The following is a 21053-nucleotide window of genomic DNA, read 5'->3' as shown; positions in this document are numbered from 1 at the left end:
TCTTAAAGTCTGGCACAATTTTCTCCTCATTATTCTGCCACATATTTTCTTTGAAATGAATGTGATTACCCTGCATAAGAGCTGAAAGAAAACATCATTATTCAAAATTATAATGGCACCCAAGCCATTTGATTAGTTAATTTTCCGCAATGGAGTATACCTAAGAAAAAGTCAGTTGGGATTTCAGAGAAATCTGAATTACAGAATAAAGGAAAATAAATTACTTTTTTGTTGTGAAAAATTTTAAACATCCAGAAAAATTTAGCGAATAGGATAGCAAATATCCATTGACCTACTACCTAGAATTCAGAAATACTATTGCCATCTCATGTCTTGAAATTATCATCATTTTCCTTCTCAATCCCACTCCCCTCCCCTCCTCAGAAAAATCATTCTGTTATTTGCTATGCATTTTCTTCTTAAATACCTTTATTCTTTTGACCAGTTATGTGTATCTCTATAGTACCAGTTTGGCTCTTTGATGTTTAAGTAGATGACATCATAATGCATGTGCCATTCTCCAACTCCTCTCAAAAAGATTTTTAGATCACCATTTTTATTCATATAATATCTTCATTCTTTTTGACTACTTTATAGTGTTTCATCATGTGACTATACTTCAAATTAATTAGTCATTTGCTATTTCCCTGGTGGCTCAGTGGTAAAGAATCTCCTGGCAATGCAGGAGACATGTGTTCAATCCTTGGGTCAGGAAGATCCCCTGGAGAAGGAATGGTTATCCTCTCCAGTATTCTTACCTGGAGAATCCCCATGGACAGAGGAGCCTACGGGTTACAATCCATGAGGTCACAAAAGAGTCAAACACGACTTAGAAACTAAACAGCAACAAATCTGATGAACATTTAAGTTGTTGTCACATTTTTTTTTTTTACTTTGATAGTACAGATTTGTAGTGTACATCTTTTTCACACATCCCCTTGTGTATTTGTGTGAGTTTCTCTAGGGTTTGTATGTCTAAATGGAATTGGTGCATGCATGATAAGTTGCTTCAGTTGTGTCTGACTCTGTGACCCCCTGGACTATAGCCCGAAAATCTCCTCTGTCCATAGGATTCTCCAGGCAAGGATACTGGGGTGTCTGTCCTCCTCTAGGGTGTCTTTCCATGCCCTCTTCCAGGGTATCTTCCTGACCCAGGGACTGAACCCACATCTCTTATGTCTCCTTCATTGACAGGTGGGTTCTTTGCCACTAGCGCCATATGAAAGTGAAAGTGAAAGTTGCTCAGTCGTGACCAACCCTTTGAGTCCATGGGGGCATGGACTACACAGTCCGTGGAATTCTCTAGGCCAGAATACTAGAGCGGGAAGCCGTTCCTTTCTCCAGGGGATCTTCCCAACTCAGGGATCGAACCCAGGTCTCCCACACTGCAGGTGGATTCTTTAGTGGCTGAGCCGCCAGGGAAGCCCAAGAATACCAGAGTGGGTAGTCTATCCCTTCTCCAGCGGATCTTCCCAACCCAGGAATCGAACCAGGGTCTCCTGCGTTGCAGGCGGATTCTTTACCAACTGAGCTATGAGGAAAGCCCAGAGCCATATATATATATATATATATATATATATATATATATATATATATATATATATAATAGCTATTAGCATTTTGTCTGACATATTTTTCAGTTTCTAATAGTTGTCTTTCATTTAATTTTATTTTAAATGGTAATGATGTGTTAAAAGATGTACATAGTGTGGTTCTGACTTCCTTTTTGCACCAAATGGCTATCAAGTGATGATTTTAGCATCCCTTACAAAATTATATTTTCTTTTCCCCTTGCTCTGAAAAGCTTCCTTGATCATACATTAAGTAATTATGTATAGCCAGATCTATTTCTAGACTCCCCGCTCTGTTACGCTGATTTATAAGTCTATTTTTGTACCAGTAAATCCTTCACTTATATGAGGAGAGCTCAAATTTCCTCTCTAGAGTCTTTGCTTCTCCAGCCTAAACATTCCCAGTTCCTTCAATTGCTGCCCTTGTATTTAGCAACCAACCCCTCCCGCAACCGCATGAGGGCCAAAGCCCAGCAACTGGGAGGTAACTGACTAGGACTACCAGTACCTTTAAGTTGACTCATTTAGGTAAAGAAGTGCATCGATCAGGGCAGCACCCAGGCAAGAAAGGAGAATAATGAACCCTTACATTAAAATAACAGCTTTTACCCTGGCAAGCGCTTTCTTGTTTCTCGTCTCCTTTAATAAGCAGAATAGCTAACAGAGGGTAAGAGCCTTCTAGGGTTCAAATCCCACTGTTTCCTTGTAGTGTGACCTTGGACAAGTTTGTTAAATTCTCTGGGCCTTATTTTCTTGACTCTAAAATGAAGATATATGTGGCATCTACTTTAAATTATTGTAAAGATGAAGTGCATAATCCATGAATGAACACATGGTAAGTACTTGCTAATATAAGCCAGGATTGTTACTGCTAAAATATCAGTGAAATAGATTTATTATTTCATTTAGTTTTTGTTGTTGTTGTTTAGTTGCTAAGTCATGTCCGAGTGTTTGCAACCCCATGGACTGTAGCCGGCCAGGCTCCTCTGTCCATGGAATTTTCCAGGCAAGAATACTGGAGTGGGTGGCCATTTCCTTCTCCAGGGGATCTTTGACCCAGGGATCGAACCCATGTCTCCTGCATCAGCAAGGCAAATTCTTTACCACTGAGCCATTTAGCATTTTGAGATAATTATTAATGTATATTTAAAGTTGGATGAATGGGATAAGAAAGATTAAATAACTTTCCTAAAGGCACCAACTAATAGAAGTGCTGGAGGTGGAGATCTTACCTCATGTGTCTAACTCCAAGGTCTGGGATGTTTCTCGTAGATAACACTACCGCACGGCATGATGTTAGATACTTAGAACTGGTTCTTTGGGTTCGGCGACTGTTACATAAGTGAAGCTGCAAATTCTTAGGTAAATATAAGGTTCAAATATATGATTATCTTGAGATTTCCTTTTGGTTTCAACATGAAAAGCCATTAGATTAGCAGGAAGCAGATATACAGTTTGATCTTAATCTATAAATTTGCTAATGTGGAAACCTAGTCTTTTCAAACTAAGTATTACTCCACCTTGGAGAAGGCAATAGCAACCCACTTCAGTGCTCTTGCCTGGAAAATCCCATGGACGGAGGAGCCTGGTAGGCTGCAGTCCATGGGGTAGCGAAGAGTTGGACATGACTGAGGCTACTTCACTTTAACTTTTCACTCTCATGGATTGGAGAAGGAAATGGCAACCCACTCCAGTGTTCTTGCCTGGAGGATCCCAGGGGCGGGGGAGCCTGGTGGGCTGCCATCTATGGGGTCACACAGAGTCGGACACGACTGAAGCGACTTAGCAGCAGCAGCATTACTCCACCTGCAGGTCCAAGCGGCAGTGACATAATGGGTCCAGAAGCATTTGTCATCCCCACAGGGTGCCAGGGGAGGCAGCATTTCCGCTCCTTCACCACATGTTACCTGCGCTCTCAGAAGGCCCAGGGCCGGGAGGGAGGCAGGGAGAAAGGGCCATATTAGCAGCCTGTGCACGCAACTGCCAAGTCAAACAGCACCAGAAGGTCTAATTTTAGCCCTCTCAGCCTTGGCATTGTCCCTTTTAGCCAAGATATTTTCCTGCACCACAAAAAAGTGCTTTGTTCCAGCCTTACTGGGTGCTTCACAAAGACCCAGCAAGGACGGGGTGAGCATAATTCAGAGCTGGAAATACATCAAAGATAGTAACCTTGATGGGATGGTCAGCTCTCTGCTGGCAATTTTGGGTAAATATGCTCTTTCCATTCCCCTTCCAAAACCCCAAGGCGGGCAGTGTGGTTGCCTCCTCTTCTTTAGCTGCTTTATGAAGCTTCTAATGGCTGCTCATTCCCAGGTGTCTTTGCTCCTTCTTGCTGGGACTTGCAAGTCACTCTCTCCCTTCCTGCCTAATAAAGCCCACTCCTTTCCACATGTCTGGGTCTTATTTTCTCTCCTGAGGTGTCCTGGAAAGTGCCTACATTGAGAGCTAGAAAAACTTGCCCATTTCGCAAACTGCCTCTGTGGTTTGTGCCAGTGAATTAGGTGAATTCTTTCATAGAACTTTTGGAGATGAGAAAATGGAAGTTCAAAGAGGAAGCCAACTTACAGGAAAACATGGGCAGAGTTGGGACTGAAAACCCAGCTCTTGTGTTTTAAGAAAAGGCATGGTCCCATTAACCTATAAAGCATAGAAAACCCATACAGATCTTTGGGGAGGCCCTGGGAAACTTCTCCTGAGGATGTCAATGGGTTTCATGACCAAAAGTTCCAGATTGAGAACCCTGGGTGGTGGCTTTTTGTGGTTGTTTAGTTGCTCAGTCGTGTCTGACTCTTTTGTGACTCCATAAACTGTACCCCGCCAGGCTGTCTCCTCTGTCCATGGAATTCTCCAGACAAAAGTACTAGAGTGGGTTGCCGTTTCCTTCTCTTGGGGATCTTCTGACCCAGGGATTGAATCCACGTCTCGTGAATTTGCAGGGGGGTTCTTTACCCCTGAGCCACCAGGGAAGCCCCATGGTGGTCTTCACCTTCAGGCAAATCACCATTTCCTTATTTCTTAGGAAGATGGCAGGGAAGCTTCATCCCAGACACATCCAGAGATACCACTATTTCCAAAACCTTTGTAAGGGAGGAAAAATAATTCTCTTTCTGCCCTATGGGTCCTTGGTTAAAATAGATTAACTGGAGAAAAACAGAAGTTTAATAACATGTATAACTCCTTATACAAGCAAAATATACAAAAAACTGAGGAACTCTCTGAAATGGTCCAAAGCATCCCCTTAAATACCATCTCCAGCTAAGGATAAAGAAGATATTGGTGGGAAGGAAAGCCAGATGTGGGACGCTATGGCGGGGGCAAAGCTCAGTGAACACGGTATGGTGATGCAGGTTTAAGTCAGTTGCCTTCTCCACTGATAAGAGTTCCTGGAGATTCAGTCATTGTCCTCTTCTGCTTAGAGAGGGAGACATCTTACAAATGGAGATATCCCTCATAAGTGTAAATGTCTGCTTCAGAAGAGTAACTTCTACTCAGTTTTCAGAGATTCTCCCATGTCTGGTGTTTATTAAAAGTAATCAGCCTAAAATAATCCTTATGCCAAAGAGGCATGTTTTGAGGTGACAAATTCTATTCCCCTTCACCTCAGAGACTCTGACACACAGGGTCCCCCTCCCATCTGTGTCTCCCCATCACTGCCTCTCCAAGGTGAATGCAGGTGAGGAGGCGACAGACTCGGGGTTCTTCTGAGCTTCTCTTCCATGCTCATCCCTTCACCCAGAGCTAACCCTGGCTTCAGAGCTAAAGGTTTGTTGTCTTACCATACCTGGGCTTCCTCAAGGGGAAACTGATTACCATGTTCTCCTTAGCATCCATCCAGTTCAGACTGAACCCTGAGATATTGCTGTGAATTAATTGTTTGAAAAAAAAAAAAAAGTGGCTTTAACTGAAAGCACCATGAAAGTTCTCTTTCCACAGTTCCTGAGACTGATTGTTTTGTTAACGAAAGACATTTCATTTGTTAGTTGAAATTATTTATGCACTTTCTCTCTGATTATAAATGTTATATGTACACATTATAAAAATTCCACAATGATTCTGAGCAGTGAAATATTACCATCATCCTGCCAGCGGTAATAATAACCACTGTTAAGACCTCACCATAAATTATGTACTGCCCCAACTTTCAGTGCTCAATAACTTGAGCTTGAGCACATACAGAGTAAAAGCAAGACAATGTGACATGCACTGTTTTATCACTTGCGTTTTCTACTTAACAGTTTTTTGCAATGTCTTCTTTTTTCTCTTTTTTTGGATCTCAAGAGCACACTTAGGATACTCTTATTCCTCTGTTCATGGCATGGAGTCATCGCTGTCTATATTATAAAGTCCCTCTGGTGTTTTATTACATATTTTCATCTTCTGCACTCACTTCCATTCTTCTCCTCCATTCTATTTTATTTAATACATCTCTCAGTGAGTTTTTATTCTTGCATATACACAGTTGTTTTGTATATTTCTGTGTTTTCAATCAGCATAGATCTACGTTACCACTTGTAATGGCTTTGTCATTTCCATTGTATAGTTCTACAAAAATCTATTTAACAAGTTGGTTTTTTGGTTTTGATGGATAGTTAGGTTATTTTTTTTATTTTATTTTATTATTATTATTTTTTTTACTTTACAATATTGTATTGGTTTTGCCATACATCAACATGAATCCGCCATGGGTGTACACGTGTTCCCAATCCTGAACCCCCCTCCCTCTTCCCTCCCCACACCATCCCTCTGGGTCATCCCCGTGCACCAGCCCCAAGCATCCTGTATCCTGCATCAAACCTAGACTGGCGATTCGTTTCTTATATGATATTATACATGTTTCAATGCCATTCTCCCAAATCATCCCACCCTCTCCCTCTCCCACAGAGTCCAAAAGACTGTTTGATACACCTGTGTCTCTTTTGCTGTCTCGCATACAGGGTTATCGTTACCATCTTTCTAAATTCCATATATATGCGTTAGTATACTGTATTGGTGTTTTTCTTTTTGGCTTAGTTCACTCTGTATAATCGGCTCCAGTTTCATAAGGATTTTCTAAAATTATTTTAAACAATGATGGGGTAAACATTCTTTTGTATATGTCTCTGCAGAATTGTGATTATTTCCTTGCAATAATTTTGCAGGACCACTTTGTGAAAAATCCTTCATTCAGTTTTTTCATTTTTCATCTCCTAAAGTAGTTTTGTTACTGATTCCTAGAAGTTTCCCACCCCCCACCCTCTTGCACTCTGTCCGTCTCTTTCTCCCAAAACTTTGCTGGTCTCTCTCTAACATCATTAAGCACAGTCATCTTTGATCTGTTTCTTGCTTATCATTCAGCTGATAAGCTCTAGCTCTTTGTCGACAGAGATTACGTCCTAATTAATTGATCCAACAACATTTTCTGGGCACCTTGTCCAGAGCTAGGCTCTGAACTGGATGCCAAGGGGAACATGACCGTCTACTTTCCCCTTGAGGAAGCCCAGGTCTGATGAGACAGCAGACATGCCTTATGGTGACCACGTCATGGCAGGTGGGGTGGAAACAGCAGTGTGCACAAGAGTCAAGGTGAGAAAGAGGAAACCAGACAACAAAGTCACTGATGAAGATCCCCGTCTGTGTCTGGAGTAGACATTGGATTAACTGGCAGACCAAAGTGGACCTGATGGGACTGCCCTCAAAGCAAAAGAAACAGCTAGTGAACAGCCAGAGACATTCAAGATGGTAAAGGAAGTTGGAGCCCAGGGTGGGAGGTGGACAGAGAGATTTTTGGGTCGGGGCCAGAGTAGGTCCAGGTGAAGATTGATTCAGAGTAAGGACAATGGGAGGCCACTGTGAGGTGAGGCAGGGCAGTGATATGATTGGATTTCATGTTTTAGAGAAAAGGTCACTTTGGCTGTAGTTTGGAAGATGGATTTCAGGAGAGCAACACAGATGGATTTCAGTAGAGGCTGTTGTAATAATGAAAGTGAGAGATGATCCTGTCCTGAACTAAAGGAGAGGCAACAGAGAGAAGCAGATAGAACTTAAGAGACAGTTAGGAAGCAGCATCTACACACTATTTAACTGGATGATGGACTAGATATAACATTATGAAGAAGAGGACAGAGTCCTGGATAACCCCCAGGCTACGTAAGAGACCCTGGGCAGGCGGTGAGGCCATTTACCCAGTGAGGAGCACAGGAAGATATGTGGAGTTTGATATGGTTGTAGGATGAAGGTAGAAATGTCCAGCAGGTAGAGGGTGTGTTCTCTAGTGTTCAGGAAAGGCTTACCGTAGAACGAAATTTGAGAATCAGTTCCAGTTCTAGTTCAGTCACTCAGTCGTGTCCAACTCTTTGTGACCCCATGAACCGCAGCATGCCAGGCCTCCCTGTCCATCACCAACTCCCGGAGTCTACCCAAACCCATGTCCATTGAGTCAGTGATGCCATCCAGCCATCTCATCCTCTGTCATCCCCTTCTCCTCCTGCCCTCAATCTTTCCCAGCACCAGAGTCTTTTCAATGAGTCAGCTCTTTGCATCAGGTGGCCAAAGTATTGAAGGTTCAGCTTCAACATCAGTCCTTCCAATGAACACCCAGGACCAATCTCCTTTAGGATAGACTGGTTGGATCTCCTTGCAGTCCAAGTGACTCTCAAGAGTCTTCTCCAACACCACAGTTCAAAAGCATCAATTCTTCAGCAGTCAGCTTTCTTTTTAGTTCAACTCTCACATCCATACATGACCACTGGAAAAACCATAGCCTTGACTAGATGGACTTTTTTGATGAAGTAATTTCTCTGCTTTTTAATATGCTGTCTAGTTTGGTCATAACTTTCCTTCCAAGGAGTAAGCGTCTTTTAGTTTCATGGCTGCAATCACCATCTGCAGTGATTTAGAGCCCCCCAAAATAAAGTCAGCCACTGTTTCCACTGTTTTCCCATCTATTTGCCATGAAGTGATGGGGCCAGATGCCATGATCATTTTCTGAATGTTGAGCTTTAAGCCAACTTTTTCACTCTCCTCTTTCACTTTCATCAAGAGGCTCTTTAGTTCTTCGCTTTCTGCCATAAGGGTGGTGTCATCTGCATATCTGAGGTGATTGGTATTTCTCCCAGCAATCTTGATTCCACCTTGTGCTCCTTCCAGCCCAGTGTTTCTCATGATGTACTCTGCATAGAAGTTAAATAAGCAGGGTGACAATATACAGCCTTGACGAACTCCTTTTCCTATTTGGAACCAGTCTGTTGTCCTATGTCCAGTTCTAACTGTTGTTTCTTTACTTGCATACAGATTTCTCAAGAAGCAGGTCAGGTGGTCTGGTATTTCCATCTTCTTCAGAATTGTCCACAGTTTCTTGTGATCCACACAGTCAAAGGCTTTGGCATAGTCAATAAAGCAGAAATAGATGTTTTTCTGAAACTCTCTTGCTTTTTTGATGATCCAGCAGATGCTGGCAATTTGATCTCTGGTTCTTCTGCCTTTTCTGAAACCAGCTTGAAGATGTTTACCTTTCTAATATATGTTAATATTGAATAAAACTTTGTTAAATAAATGAACAAATTAAATTTTAGTATCACATATCCTTCAAACGTAGAATAGGAAATGGCAAGCCACTCCAGTATTCTTGCCTGGAAAATTCCATGGACAGAGGAGCCTGGAGGGCTATAGTCTGCTGCTGCTGCTGCTGCTGCTGCTGCTGCTGCTGCTGCTGCTGCTAAGTCGCTTCAGTCATGTCTGACTCTGTGTGACCCCATAGACGGCAGCCCACCAGGCTCCCTGGGATTCTCCAGGCAAGAACACCGGAGTGGGTTGCCATTTCCTTCTCCAATGCATGAAAGTGAAGAGTGAAAGTGAAGTCACTCAGTCGTGTCTGACTCTTCATGACCCCATGGACTGCAGCCTACCAGGCTCCTCCGTCCATGGGATTTTCCAGGCAAGAGTACTTGAGTGGGGTGCCATCGCCTTCTCCAGGAGGGCTATATTCTATAGGGTCGCCAATAGTCAACCACGACTGAGCATATCCTTCAAATGAACTTCCAGGTGGCACTAGTGACAAAGAAGCCGCCTGCCAATGTAGGAAAGATAACAGACGTGGATTTGATCCCTGGGTCAGAAAGATCCCCTAGAGAAGGGCATGGCAACCCACTCCAGTATTCCTACCTGGAAGATCCCATGGACAGAGGAGCCTGGTGGGCTATATAGTCCATGGGATCACGAAGAGTTGGACATGACCGAATCGAGTTGGCATGCATGCACGCATCCTTTAAATAGAGCATTTTACTTCTATCAAGTCACGTTTATCTGAGAATTTCCAAGTTCTCTGTATTTAAGGCCCACCAACATGAGTTAAAGTAATTTTAGAAATACTGTAGAGATAACCGTTCAGGAACATGGTAAGAGCAAATTGTTCTCAGAGGGGAAAGGCCACCAACTGAAGAGTCAGAAGACTTGCAGGTCTCTGCCACGACTGGTAGACACTTGGATGCCTCCCTCGCCCCTTGGGGTATCTCCTTACTCTGCAGGCTAGGAGGGGCTCGCACCACTGATGCTCCAAGCTTCTCCTAGCCCTGTGCCTAAGGATGTGAGGATGACATCAGTGCCCCCGGTCTGTACTTCTCTGTCACAGCTCCCTGCCGTTCGGAGATAAGGGCCATGGTTCTTCCCTACTGGGACTTGGCAGCACAACCTGGAACACAATCTGTTGGACAGAAGGGGGTGATTATTAATGAAAGCATTTCCTCTGTGACCTCACAGGACTAAGCGAGGCTCTGACACTGCCAGAGGCGGCCCATTTCCTTTCACAGAAATCGCTGCTCAGAAACACATAGCATGGTCAGAGGCAAGACCCAGGGGGAAGTGAAAAATAAGACTCAGAAAAGCGGGTGGTGGCTTGAACGACTCCCAGGTGAAAGGTTACCAGCTATTAATCAGCTCACATTCTGTTCAGTGAGTGAGCAAGGAATTGGATGGAAGCTTCACTCAACAGTTGAGGCTTCGTCAGGACTGTGGAATCCTTAGATGACTTTCCTCTGTCAGGTTGCGTATGAAACACTTTTACTAACAGGAAAGAAGCAGAGGAAATAGGACCACAGTAAAATTCTCCATGTGTTGCTATGTTTGTACTTCCGTTTGGTGGCACTTGTGGTCAAGAACCCACCTGCCAATTTAGGAGATTTAAAAAGATGTGGGTTCAATCCCTGGGTCTGGAAGACCCTCCAGCGAAGGAGGTGGCAACCCACTCCAGCATAATTACCTGGGAAATCCCATGGATAGAGGAGCCTTGTGGGCTACAGTCCATAGGGTCGCAAAGAGTCAGACATGACTGAAGAAACTTAGGACACACGCATGCATGCACGCATGCACATACTCCTGTTTATGTACACCAGGCCTGGTGTCAAGGTTAAAATGACACCTTGGTGTCTAGATCTGAATCCTGAAGTGTTGGCCTCTGCCTCTTCTGGAATAGCCCAGTTTCCTGGATCCTATGCTGAGGGTAATAATAGCTACTGTTTGTTGAACGCCTGGTGTGTGGAAGGCACTGGTGGAAGGAATTCAGCATGTTATCTCATTAATTCTCATAACAGCTCAGTGAACCAATGTCATCATTTCCATTTGACAAATGGGGAAACTGAGGCTCCAGCGGGCAAGTAACTTGTCAAAAGTCACACACCTTGTGTGCAGCAGGAGCTTCATTTGATGCCGGTTCTGACTCCAGCACACGTTCCCCGACCCCCACCACTAAACTAAGTCCAAGTGCAAAATAAAAGAGGCACGCGGCATGATAGAAAGAGTAGGGAACCCACAAAATGAGGTCGAAGGGGAAACTGGGTCTGAGTAGAAACTTTCCCAAGGTCGTAGCCCAGCACCTGGTCATGGAGTGTGGCTTCTGTCTACGTGGCATTTCCAGGTGTTCAGGAACTGTTCTCTGTGCGGAGAACACGAGGAGGAAGATGGCAGTTGAATCTGACCCTTAAGGGCTTATAAGGCCACTTGATTCCTCTCAGATCCTGAGCACCTGGCCACCTAGTTACCAGATGGGTTCAGATTGGAACTACCTAGTCAGCTCTAAGGGCTGATGTCCACTGGCAGCTCCTGTCCAGGGGTCAGGGTGGGCTGTCCCATCCAACTGGTTCTCCAGGGCCCCGGCAGCTCTCAGACCCTCAGTTGTAGAAGGACAACTCGGGTGGTAACTTGACTGGGGGCAGCAGACACGGGCCTGGGGAGGAGGCCACTCTCCACACCTCGGTCATGGGATGGCTCTTCCCAATCCTGCAGGGCCTAGAACCCTTGGCCCATCTCAGCGCCCGAGGATCGCAGGCCTGGACATTGCAGCAGCCTCAAATCTTATTGCCAAGGCTCAGTAGCCAGGGCGCCGCTAGAGCCTGTTACTAACTTGCTGTAGTCCCCGGGCTGAAGTCCCCTGACCTCCAGGGCTGCCTCTGCAAAGCAAAGGGATTGAATCAGACGGTGGGTCCCTGGGGCCCTCTTGTGCTTTCCCCTTCGTGTGCACATTTATTGTTCTTTCTGAAATAGAACTCTTGTCACTTGCCCTAACAGTGCCACTGCCACTGCCATCAAAATGTCTTTCCTCATTTATGACACATCAGATAAGTACTCTTGCCTTATCTTGAGTCCTCAAGGATGTAATCTCTGCCCCCTGCCTGTTTCATGCTTGTGGGCTAGGACTTCTGCTGTCATCCCAGGAGGTTCCCAGTTAGAGGTAGGGTCAGCAGAGAATGCCCCGAGAAAGCCTGTCTCTCCCTTTCTGAAGCTGCTCTTGTCCCCAGAGGTGGCGTGAAATGCCAGCCTATGATCAGCACTCTCCTTACCCCATGGGAAATGCTGCTGGGGATTTGTAAGTACTTGACTTTCAGGAGTTGAAGACGAGAAGAACAGAAAGAGCCAGAAGGACACATTTGCCTTTGTTAGAAAAGAAAACCCCACACAGTGTATTAGGAAGCTTTGAGGCTTAGTCTTCAGGGTTGTTTTAACAGTCTCTGGAAACTAGCAACCTAATGTCATTTGTTTATGGGATCCAAGAGGGGTGGTGATGGGGATTGTTTCAACATCCTGGCACGGAGAAAAACATGCCTCCTGGCTGACGGACTGTGCGTGTTCGGCATGAGGACAGTGTGCTGTGGGGCTGAGAGGGTAGGGGCACCCAGTTAGGTTGGGAGAATCGGGATTTTCATCCTGGCCATGCCATCAGTTGTCCGTGTGATCCTGGAGGAACTTTGAATGCACCAACCTACAACCAGGGAGCTTAAAACAGAATAACCCAGAGGCAAGTCTTTACAAGCTTTGATCTTCCCTGGTTGTGTGATTTTTAAAACCTTAATGCTAGTCCCTAGATCTTGAAACCACATCAAGGATGCCAGATGGAAGGCGTGAGGGATTAGAGACAGCGGGGTTATGTCTGTGCTGCTGTGGGCATTTCCTACCTTGATTTTCGTTCATATTTTTCATCAGTGATTCCCAAATTGACTGAGAATCATATTTACCTGAGTTGCTTGTTCAAAGTACAAGCTTCCTTCTAAGTGAGGGTCTCTTGAAGCTGTATTTGTAACAAAATAACCAAGGTTGATTCTTGTACGTAGGCAACTTAAGGACACATTGCCTAAGAATTTTCACCTGGGGACCAGTCACAGGTAAAATTGCTTGATGGGGATTTGTCTCTCTGTCCCTTGTGCTCCCTGGCTTTCAGCTGTGACCATTCATCTCACCAAGCCCCACATTCCAAGAGATGTCCATTTCATCCAGTTCTGAGCCCTTCAGGGCTGGAACCATGTCATCTTTTTTACATTCCACTGTGCCCAGTACAGGGCCTTTTTCACAGATGATGCCCATAATGTCCACTGAACTGAGTTTCCCAGAGAGTTTCTATCTGCCTCAGTTAACCAGACCATTAGTCATTACTGGTGCAAATCCATGCCTTTAGGGACAAGGAGGAGAGAATTTGTAGAGACGTGCCACAGAGAAGACAGCATGGAAACAGCCTTGCAGAAGGAGCAAGATTTGGGCAGGTGGTAAGAACAAGAAAGAGGAATCCAGGCAGAAGTTAAAGCAAAGCCAGGCTCCTCCACTTATTTCCATGTTCAGGTAAGAATCCCATGGCCCAGAAAGAAAGCCGGATGTAACCTTTGGAGGCAAGCCAATTAGAAGTCTTTAACTTGTGTTTTTGTACTTACCACACTTTGGTTGCAAATAAGGGATCGGTGGGGTCGGAAGGACCTTAAAGATTATTTCATGCAACTCATTCACTTTTCACTCATTCAGATCTGGCCCAGGTAACCTGACGCTAGAACCACCGTAACTCCATTCAAGACTCCTTCCATACCAGGCACTGCTGTATGTTCCTTAGGCCTCCCACCTGTGCCCCTAAAGATCTTTCGTCCTCCAACTGTACTCTATTTCCAGGACTATTTCCCTATCAATGGTGCTGTCCACCTGCATGTGAGGGGGCACCATCCCCATCGCAGCTCCCCGGTCTTTACATGAGCCTCACCAAGACTCAGCCAGGCCAATGGCCAGGTTCCTGGGAGAAGCCAGGCGTGCTATTCTGAGTGTCTCAATGCACACAGCAAGCCTTAGTGTGACCTGAGAAGCTGGGCTTAGATGTCAGAGTAGGCAGGGGACAGGTTCATGGCAATACACACACACACCATACAAAAATATATTTAATTTGAATCCTCTGCAAGACTGAAAGGGTCTGCGGAGGAAAGATGGTCATGGGAGCTTCTCGGGCCTTCTGGGGGAGTCTCTTCCTCCTTCTAGGAAGTTTCCTAGTTCTCTCCTTAGAGCATTCTTACATGTGTTGCCTCTTCTGTGCTAGAAACCTGTTATCCAGACAGGGTAGGAAATGGATGAGAAGTGGCCAAACACAAGACAGGAAGACCAATAAAGAGGTGATTGCAGTATCCAGGTAAGAGATGACAGTCTGGAAATCAGTGGGGTTTGAGACAACCCATTTACTCTGTACTTGTGGCTCAGCTGGTAAAGAATCTACCTGCAATGCCGGACACCTGGGTTTGATCCCTGGGTTGGGAAGATCTCCTGGAGAAGGGAAAGGCAGTGTTCTGGCCTGGAGAATTCCATGGACTGTATAGTCCATGGGGTCGCAAAGAGTCAGACAGGACGGAGCAACTTTCACTTTTCAAGCTTTCTACTAGCTGTGGAGCTAAGGTAAATTACTTCATCTTTCTGAGGAGCTTCAAACTCCTCACTAATAAAAGGGATGATAATTATCTCTTCCTAACAGAATTGTTGGAGAAGGCAATGGCAACCCGCTCCTGTACTCTTGCCTGGAAAATCCCATGGATGGAGAAGCCTGGTAGGCTGCAGTCCATGGGGTCGCTAGGAGTCAGACACAACTGAGCGACTTCACTTCACTTTTCACTTTCATGCATTGGAGAAGGAAATGGCAACCCACTCCAGTGTTCTTGCCTGGAGAATCCTAGGGACGGGAAGCCTGGTGGGCTGCTGTCTATGGGTTCGCACAGAGTCGGACACGACTGAAGCGAGTTAGGTTCAGTTCAGTTCAGTCACTCAGTCATGTCCAACTCTTTGTGACCCCATGAATCGCAGCACGCCAGGCCTCCCTGTCCATCACCATCTCCCGGAGTTCACTCAGACTCACGTTCATCGAGTCCGTGATGCCATCCAGCCATCTCATCCTCTGTCGTCCCCTTCTCCTCCTGCCCCCAAATCCTTCCCAGCATCAGAGTCTTATTCCAGTGAGTCAACTCTTCCCATGAGGTGGCCAACAGAATTGTTATATGGGTAAATATTGTTACACAAAAGCCTTTTGCAAGCTGTAGTGTATAAAAATGTGGTCTTTTCTGATTATCATTTGCACTTTGGTGCCTCGCCCACAGGTCTGTTCCTGGTGGTCTCCTCTTGCCCATCAGAACCCTTCCACCAGTCCCATTTTGTGCCTAGCGCCAAAACTCTCTATGATAACTCAAACCATGAGAAGTGATTTGATTTGGGGCTGGGCTGCCCTTTATCTTATAGCCTGGAGCCCTAGCCTAAAAATAATACACTCCTGTTTCTGTTCCCTCTCTTCTTAAGTAACAGACTCTCAAATACCGACTGCCTTTCAGGGAAAGAATCCGCAGAGCCAACATGCCCTGACTCCTTAGAGACAAGCCACATGGAAGTCTGTGACTCGTATTTTCGTACTTCAGAAACTTATGTTGCAATCAGTGAACGGTGGGGTTAAAAGGACCTTAAAGATTATCTTGTCCAACTCACTCATTTTTCAGTTGGAGAACTGAGCAACAGAGGAGGAAAGGATCTTGCCCAAGATCACAGATTTAACTAGAAACAGGGCGAGGATAAATAACTCCCCATTATGTCATGGAAGCTTTAGGGAACATGTTAAGCTTTACTGTCATTTTTACCCTTCCTTTCATCCCAGTCTCATCATGAAGACTACTTGGCCCACATCATTGCAACTCCAGTATGGTGGTTGTTGTTCAGTGGCTAAGTCATGTCCAACTCTTTCAGACCCCATGAACTGCAGCTCACCATGCTTCCCTGTCCTCGCTATCTCCTGGAGTTTGCTCAAACTAATGCCCATTGAGTTGGTGATGCTATCTAACTATCTCCTCCTCTGCCACCCCGTTCTCCTTTTGCCTTCAATCTTTCCCAGCATCAGGGTCTTTTCCAATAAGTCAGCTCTTTGTATCACGTGGCCAAAGTATCGGAGCTTCAGCTTCAGCATCAGTCCTTCCAATGAATATTCAGGATTGATTTCCTCTAGTATTGACTAGTTGGATCTCCTTGCAGTCCAAAGGACTCTTAAGATTCTTCTCCAGGACCACAATTCGAAAGCATCAATTCTTTGATGCTCAGCCTTGTTTATGGTCCAACTCTCACATCCAAACATGACTACTGGGAAAACCATATAATTAAGCACCACCTTTGTACCTAATACTGAGGATGCTAAGACAAAGGCACAGGCCCTGACTTCAAGCTATGTAGAATGTAATGACGAAGACAGGCAAGGAAACAATCTCTTAGAAGAGCAGGCTGTTTTCTATACAGTTAAATGAAATATTCCTCCCATCTGCCATCTGCACCCTATGTTTATACTTATGGTTGCACTAACTTTCCTTATGTATAATTATTATGAGGCTGATTTTCCCAGAAAGAAACATACCAAATCCCATAACTTAATGAAGACCAGTGACCAGCTCCTTTATAGTGGCTCATGTATCCTTTATTCATTCCCTCAAAAAATATTTGTGGAGCATCTAGTATGAGGTACCAGGCTGCAAAGATTAAAAATAAATAAATAAAGCAGTCCTCTCAAGCAACTAACAATCCAGTAGAGAAATAATGATCATGGAAGATTTTATAAGGGAAGGGAGATGCCTAGGACAAAAGAAAATCCTTTGGAAAGCCTTGGAAAGTCCACAAAGATTTCACAGATGAGGAGGTATGTGAAACTGAGACTACTTAAAGAAGTATGCTGAGCAAACAAAGGAGGATGATATCCCAGGAAAAGGAAGAGCACATGGCAAGCGTGAATGTATGGAAGCATGCAAGTCCTGGGACCTGTAACGGTTGATTATTGCTGGCGTGTGAAATGAAAAGACAGGTTGGCAGAAAATGAGTTTATGAATAGGCAAGACTGTGCTGTGCCAGCAAGCCGGGGCTACATCTTGTAGGCAGTGGAGAGCTGCTGAGGGTTTTAGGGAGAAGATCAGATGTTGAGGTTTGCATTTCAGAAATGCTGTCAAGCAGCCATGCAGAAGCCAGGTTACAGTTAGAGAACCCAGTGAGGATTACTAATCCAGGCAAAACCTAAGAAGGGCAGTAGCAGGCTGCACAGATCCAGGCCAGAACTTGATTTTCTATATGATTCACTCATTTCCTGGCTCACCTGAGTGATGATACTGACCATGACCCATAACCAAGTTGCATGAGATTATACATTTGCGTCTCCAAAACTGTGATTCATGGTGCTAATGGTGTTCCTCTTATGTGTAAGAGGCCATCCTCTCCTGGGTCAACTGAACAGTTTAAGGCATCACAGTGATCCTTGGAGAATCCAAGTTTCCCTGCTCAAGAGAGAAGCTGACACACTGTTGACCTTCTAATGGCCCTTGGGAGGGGAGGTTTTTAATAACGCTTAATCCATTTTCCCATCATTCACGTAAACTCACTTCTGAAATTGTGGTTTTGGCAAATCTAACAGGCTTTTCCAAACAAGAGCCTGGCAAAGTGATTGCTCTCTCATCCCTTCTTTCAGCACCAAAGGACACTGATTCAGTGTCTCAAACCTTCCTGCTTCTGCTCCTGTTCCTTCTCCTGAAATATCTTCCAACCACCTATCTCTTGGTAGTTGTGCCCTGATATCTTCCTTACAGTTCCAGGTTCAAATTCTAGCTCTGGTTGTATGACTTATAGAAGAAAGCCACTCTAATCACTTGTTCAGCTGTCATGGGGCTAGAGGTCAAGTTTATGAAGTGTTCAACATACTGTCTACCCCCAGCCACTGTCAGGGTTCAGTAGCTATTATTAGGTGAGATTCTAATTCAAAAATGACAATTTGTACTTCTCTACTGAAAAGAACAAAGAGAAGTACTGAAAAGTTGGGTAACATATCTTTTGATTATCAAGAAAACCATGAATTACAGTTTTCTTACCCAGATTAATTAAATCTGACACCTGAGTCCCCACTTGATTTCCATATCCAGCTGTGGAATCCCACAGAAACTTATAATTAAGAGACAGTTGCTAATAAGAGACTTGGAACTTGAAATTAAGAGCAAAAATAAGTAGAGAAACTCCGGAGGTCATTGTTGCTGATCCTCAGGTCCTTTTCTCAAACAGAAGCATTTGAAAGCAAATGGCCATCTTAACAGCATTTTTTTACCGTGTTGTATTCTTCCCAAGAGGAAGTCTTCTCCTGAAAGCAGCAAGAGTGGTTTGGTTTCATTACAATGAAAGAATTGTGCAGTGTTAGGGCAGGCTACTGACAATAGGTGTGGAATCTGTTTTAGAAGAAGGTAAAAAAACTAACAAGGTATGTGGTAAGATTACCCCTCTTGGGCTATTGCAAGTGTAGGCCTGCTGAAGGCCTGGTAGAGAATTTGTATCCAGCACATCAAAGGGCTAGATCTGCTTAGGTAAATTCTTCTAAACCTTTTATCTCCCCTAACAGGACTTTAAAGATCTTGTGATACCTTTCTTGTTCTGGTGACCCCTCGTATTTTCAAGTCTAACTTGATTTTTAAATCACCCTGTGGTTAATTTGTTTTGTTTTCATCCTTTTTTGTTACAAAACAACATTATTAAAGGGGAAAAATTTAAATCATCTTTAATTTCCCTTCACTAATTTTGGAATAATTTTTGGTCTTTGTTTACCTACTTATTTCTTAATTAGCCATCACAGTTAATCTGATAGAGATTTTGTGTTTTGTTTTTTTTTTAATGTGTGCTTTTTGGGGAAGGAAATTGAAGACAAAGCAGATAATTAATATTTCTCTAAGGAGGAGCCTGGTAGGCTGCAATCCATGGGGTCGCTAAGAGTCAGACACAACTGAGCGACTTCGCTTTCACTTTTCACTTTGATGCATTGGAGAAGGAAATGGCAACCCGCTCCAGTGTTCTTGCCTGGAGAATCCCAGGGATGGGGGAGCTTGGTGGGCTGCCGTCTATGGGGTCGCACAGAGTCAGACATGACTGAAGTGACTTAGCAGCAGCAGCAAGCAGCACACAAGATAAATGGCCAAATCAGGGATAACTCTAAACCTATGCTCTGCCCACCTACACTTGAGAGTGATGTTGGTCACACAACCTGGCACGTGATTGATATACTTTATATTTTATTTTATGCACTATTAATTTTACTTACTAGCAGTAATAATGGCACCCCACTCCAGTACTCTTGCCTGGAAAATCCCATGGACGTAGGAGCCTGGTAGGCTGCAGTCCATGGGGTCGCTAACAGTTGGACACGACTGAGCGACTTCACTTTCACTCTTCACTTTCATGCATTGGAGAAGGAAATGGCAACCCACTCCAGTGTTCTTGCCTGGAGAATCCCAGGGATGGGGGAGCCTGGTGGGCTGCCATCTATGGGGTCGCACAGAGTTGGACACGACTGAAGCAACTTAGCAGCAGCAGCAGCAGCAGTAATAATAAAAGAATGAAATTATACCAACTGAAATTCACTAACCAATCTTTAAAAAAAAAAAAAAGCCACCCAGAAGTTGTCAACACTGAAGGCAATGTTGTAGGAAGTCTCTGAAAATGAGAAGAGAAATAGAGAGCTAATGTGACCAGTAAAAATGAGCTGTTTCCATTTGAAAAAGAAAAAACAGCAGAAACTTTAGAATTAGACTAACCACCATTGCTGATCATGTTTTCAAAGCCAATTTTTTGATGATTTGCCTATAAAGCCTTCTTATTGTTCTTGTCAGTAGCCCCACTTAGTAACCCTGCAAACTAAATGCATGATTAGGTATCTAGGCAGTAAGTGCTAAGGAATCATAATTCATAAAATGAGATTATAAACAGTTTCCATATACTTTACCTGAATAGCATAAAAGGAGATGATTGGCTTTCCTTGTGGGAGTCAATGTGTGTAAAAGATGACACATGATGAAGGAAGATGAAGTCAATAGCCTTTTGAGAAATTTTTTTCATGCGTCTCTTTTCTAGAATATCAAATAGAAGGAAACAGACTTGGGGAAACTGATCAGACACACTGGAGGGACTGCCAACCAAGGGACTGCTCAGAACTCTAGCTTGGCTCCTAATCAACCTTGAAATGATCACAGCCACAGCACTAATTGCATTAATTTGCTTTTCTTCAGGCAGAATGGGGAAACAGAATAGCAAACTGGCCCCTGAAGTGATGGAGGACCTGGTGAAGAGCACAGAGTTTAATGAGCATGAACTCAAGCAGTGGTACAAAGGATTTCTCAAGGACTGTCCAAGCGGGAGACTGAATCTCGAGGAATTTCAGCAACTCTACGTGAAGGTAAGATGTTTTTCAACCTTTAAAAAACTTTTTCAGGCCAGAAAACCTTGTCTTTATCGATTATAGCTTCACATGGAATTATAACTCCAAGTAGCCAGTTTGTTTCAACTCCGGTGGTTTTCCACCCCAAAAGAAAAATGGTCATTTTTTTTAAAATGTAAAGGAAAGTGTTTTGTTCCAGAGATAAGTCAAGCAATTTCTGAACAAGAAGAGTAACTGTTCAATCAAAACACCAGAGTTCAGACTTTGGCAGTATCTGGTAAAGAAGAGTAAAAATCCCAGATAATAGTGTTTCTTGATGATTATGGACAAGCATCGTTTTGCATCGTTTGGCTTGTTAAAGGTACCTATACGTTTCTCCGGCTTCCCTGGTAGCTTAGCTGGTAAAGAATCTGCTTTCAATGCAGGAGACCCCGGTTTGATTTCTGGGTTCAGAAGATCCCCTGGAGGAGGGCATGGCAACCCACTCCAGTATTCTTGCCTGGGGGATCCCCATGGACAGAGGA

At 44.1% G+C, this 21053-nt stretch overlaps 1 protein-coding gene across 1 annotated transcript in view; it reads left to right on the top strand.

Annotated features, from left to right (window-relative positions):
• VSNL1 (visinin like 1) overlaps positions 1 to 21053 on the top strand; it is a 125272-nt gene that overhangs the window by 33397 nt on the left and 70822 nt on the right. Inside the window, exon 2 of the mRNA XM_005686987.3 lies at positions 20381 to 20547. Within this exon, the coding sequence (XP_005687044.1) occupies positions 20386 to 20547 (162 nt within the window). The 5' untranslated portion in view covers positions 20381 to 20385. The remainder of the gene's footprint in view (positions 1 to 20380; positions 20548 to 21053) is intronic.

This window comes from Capra hircus, chromosome 11 (assembly GCF_001704415.2).
Source record: "Capra hircus breed San Clemente chromosome 11, ASM170441v1, whole genome shotgun sequence".
In the NCBI taxonomy this organism is placed as follows: Eukaryota; Metazoa; Chordata; class Mammalia; order Artiodactyla; family Bovidae; genus Capra; species Capra hircus.
The sequence above is the reverse complement of the archived record's forward strand: the minus strand, read 5'-3'. Positions and strand labels throughout refer to the sequence as shown.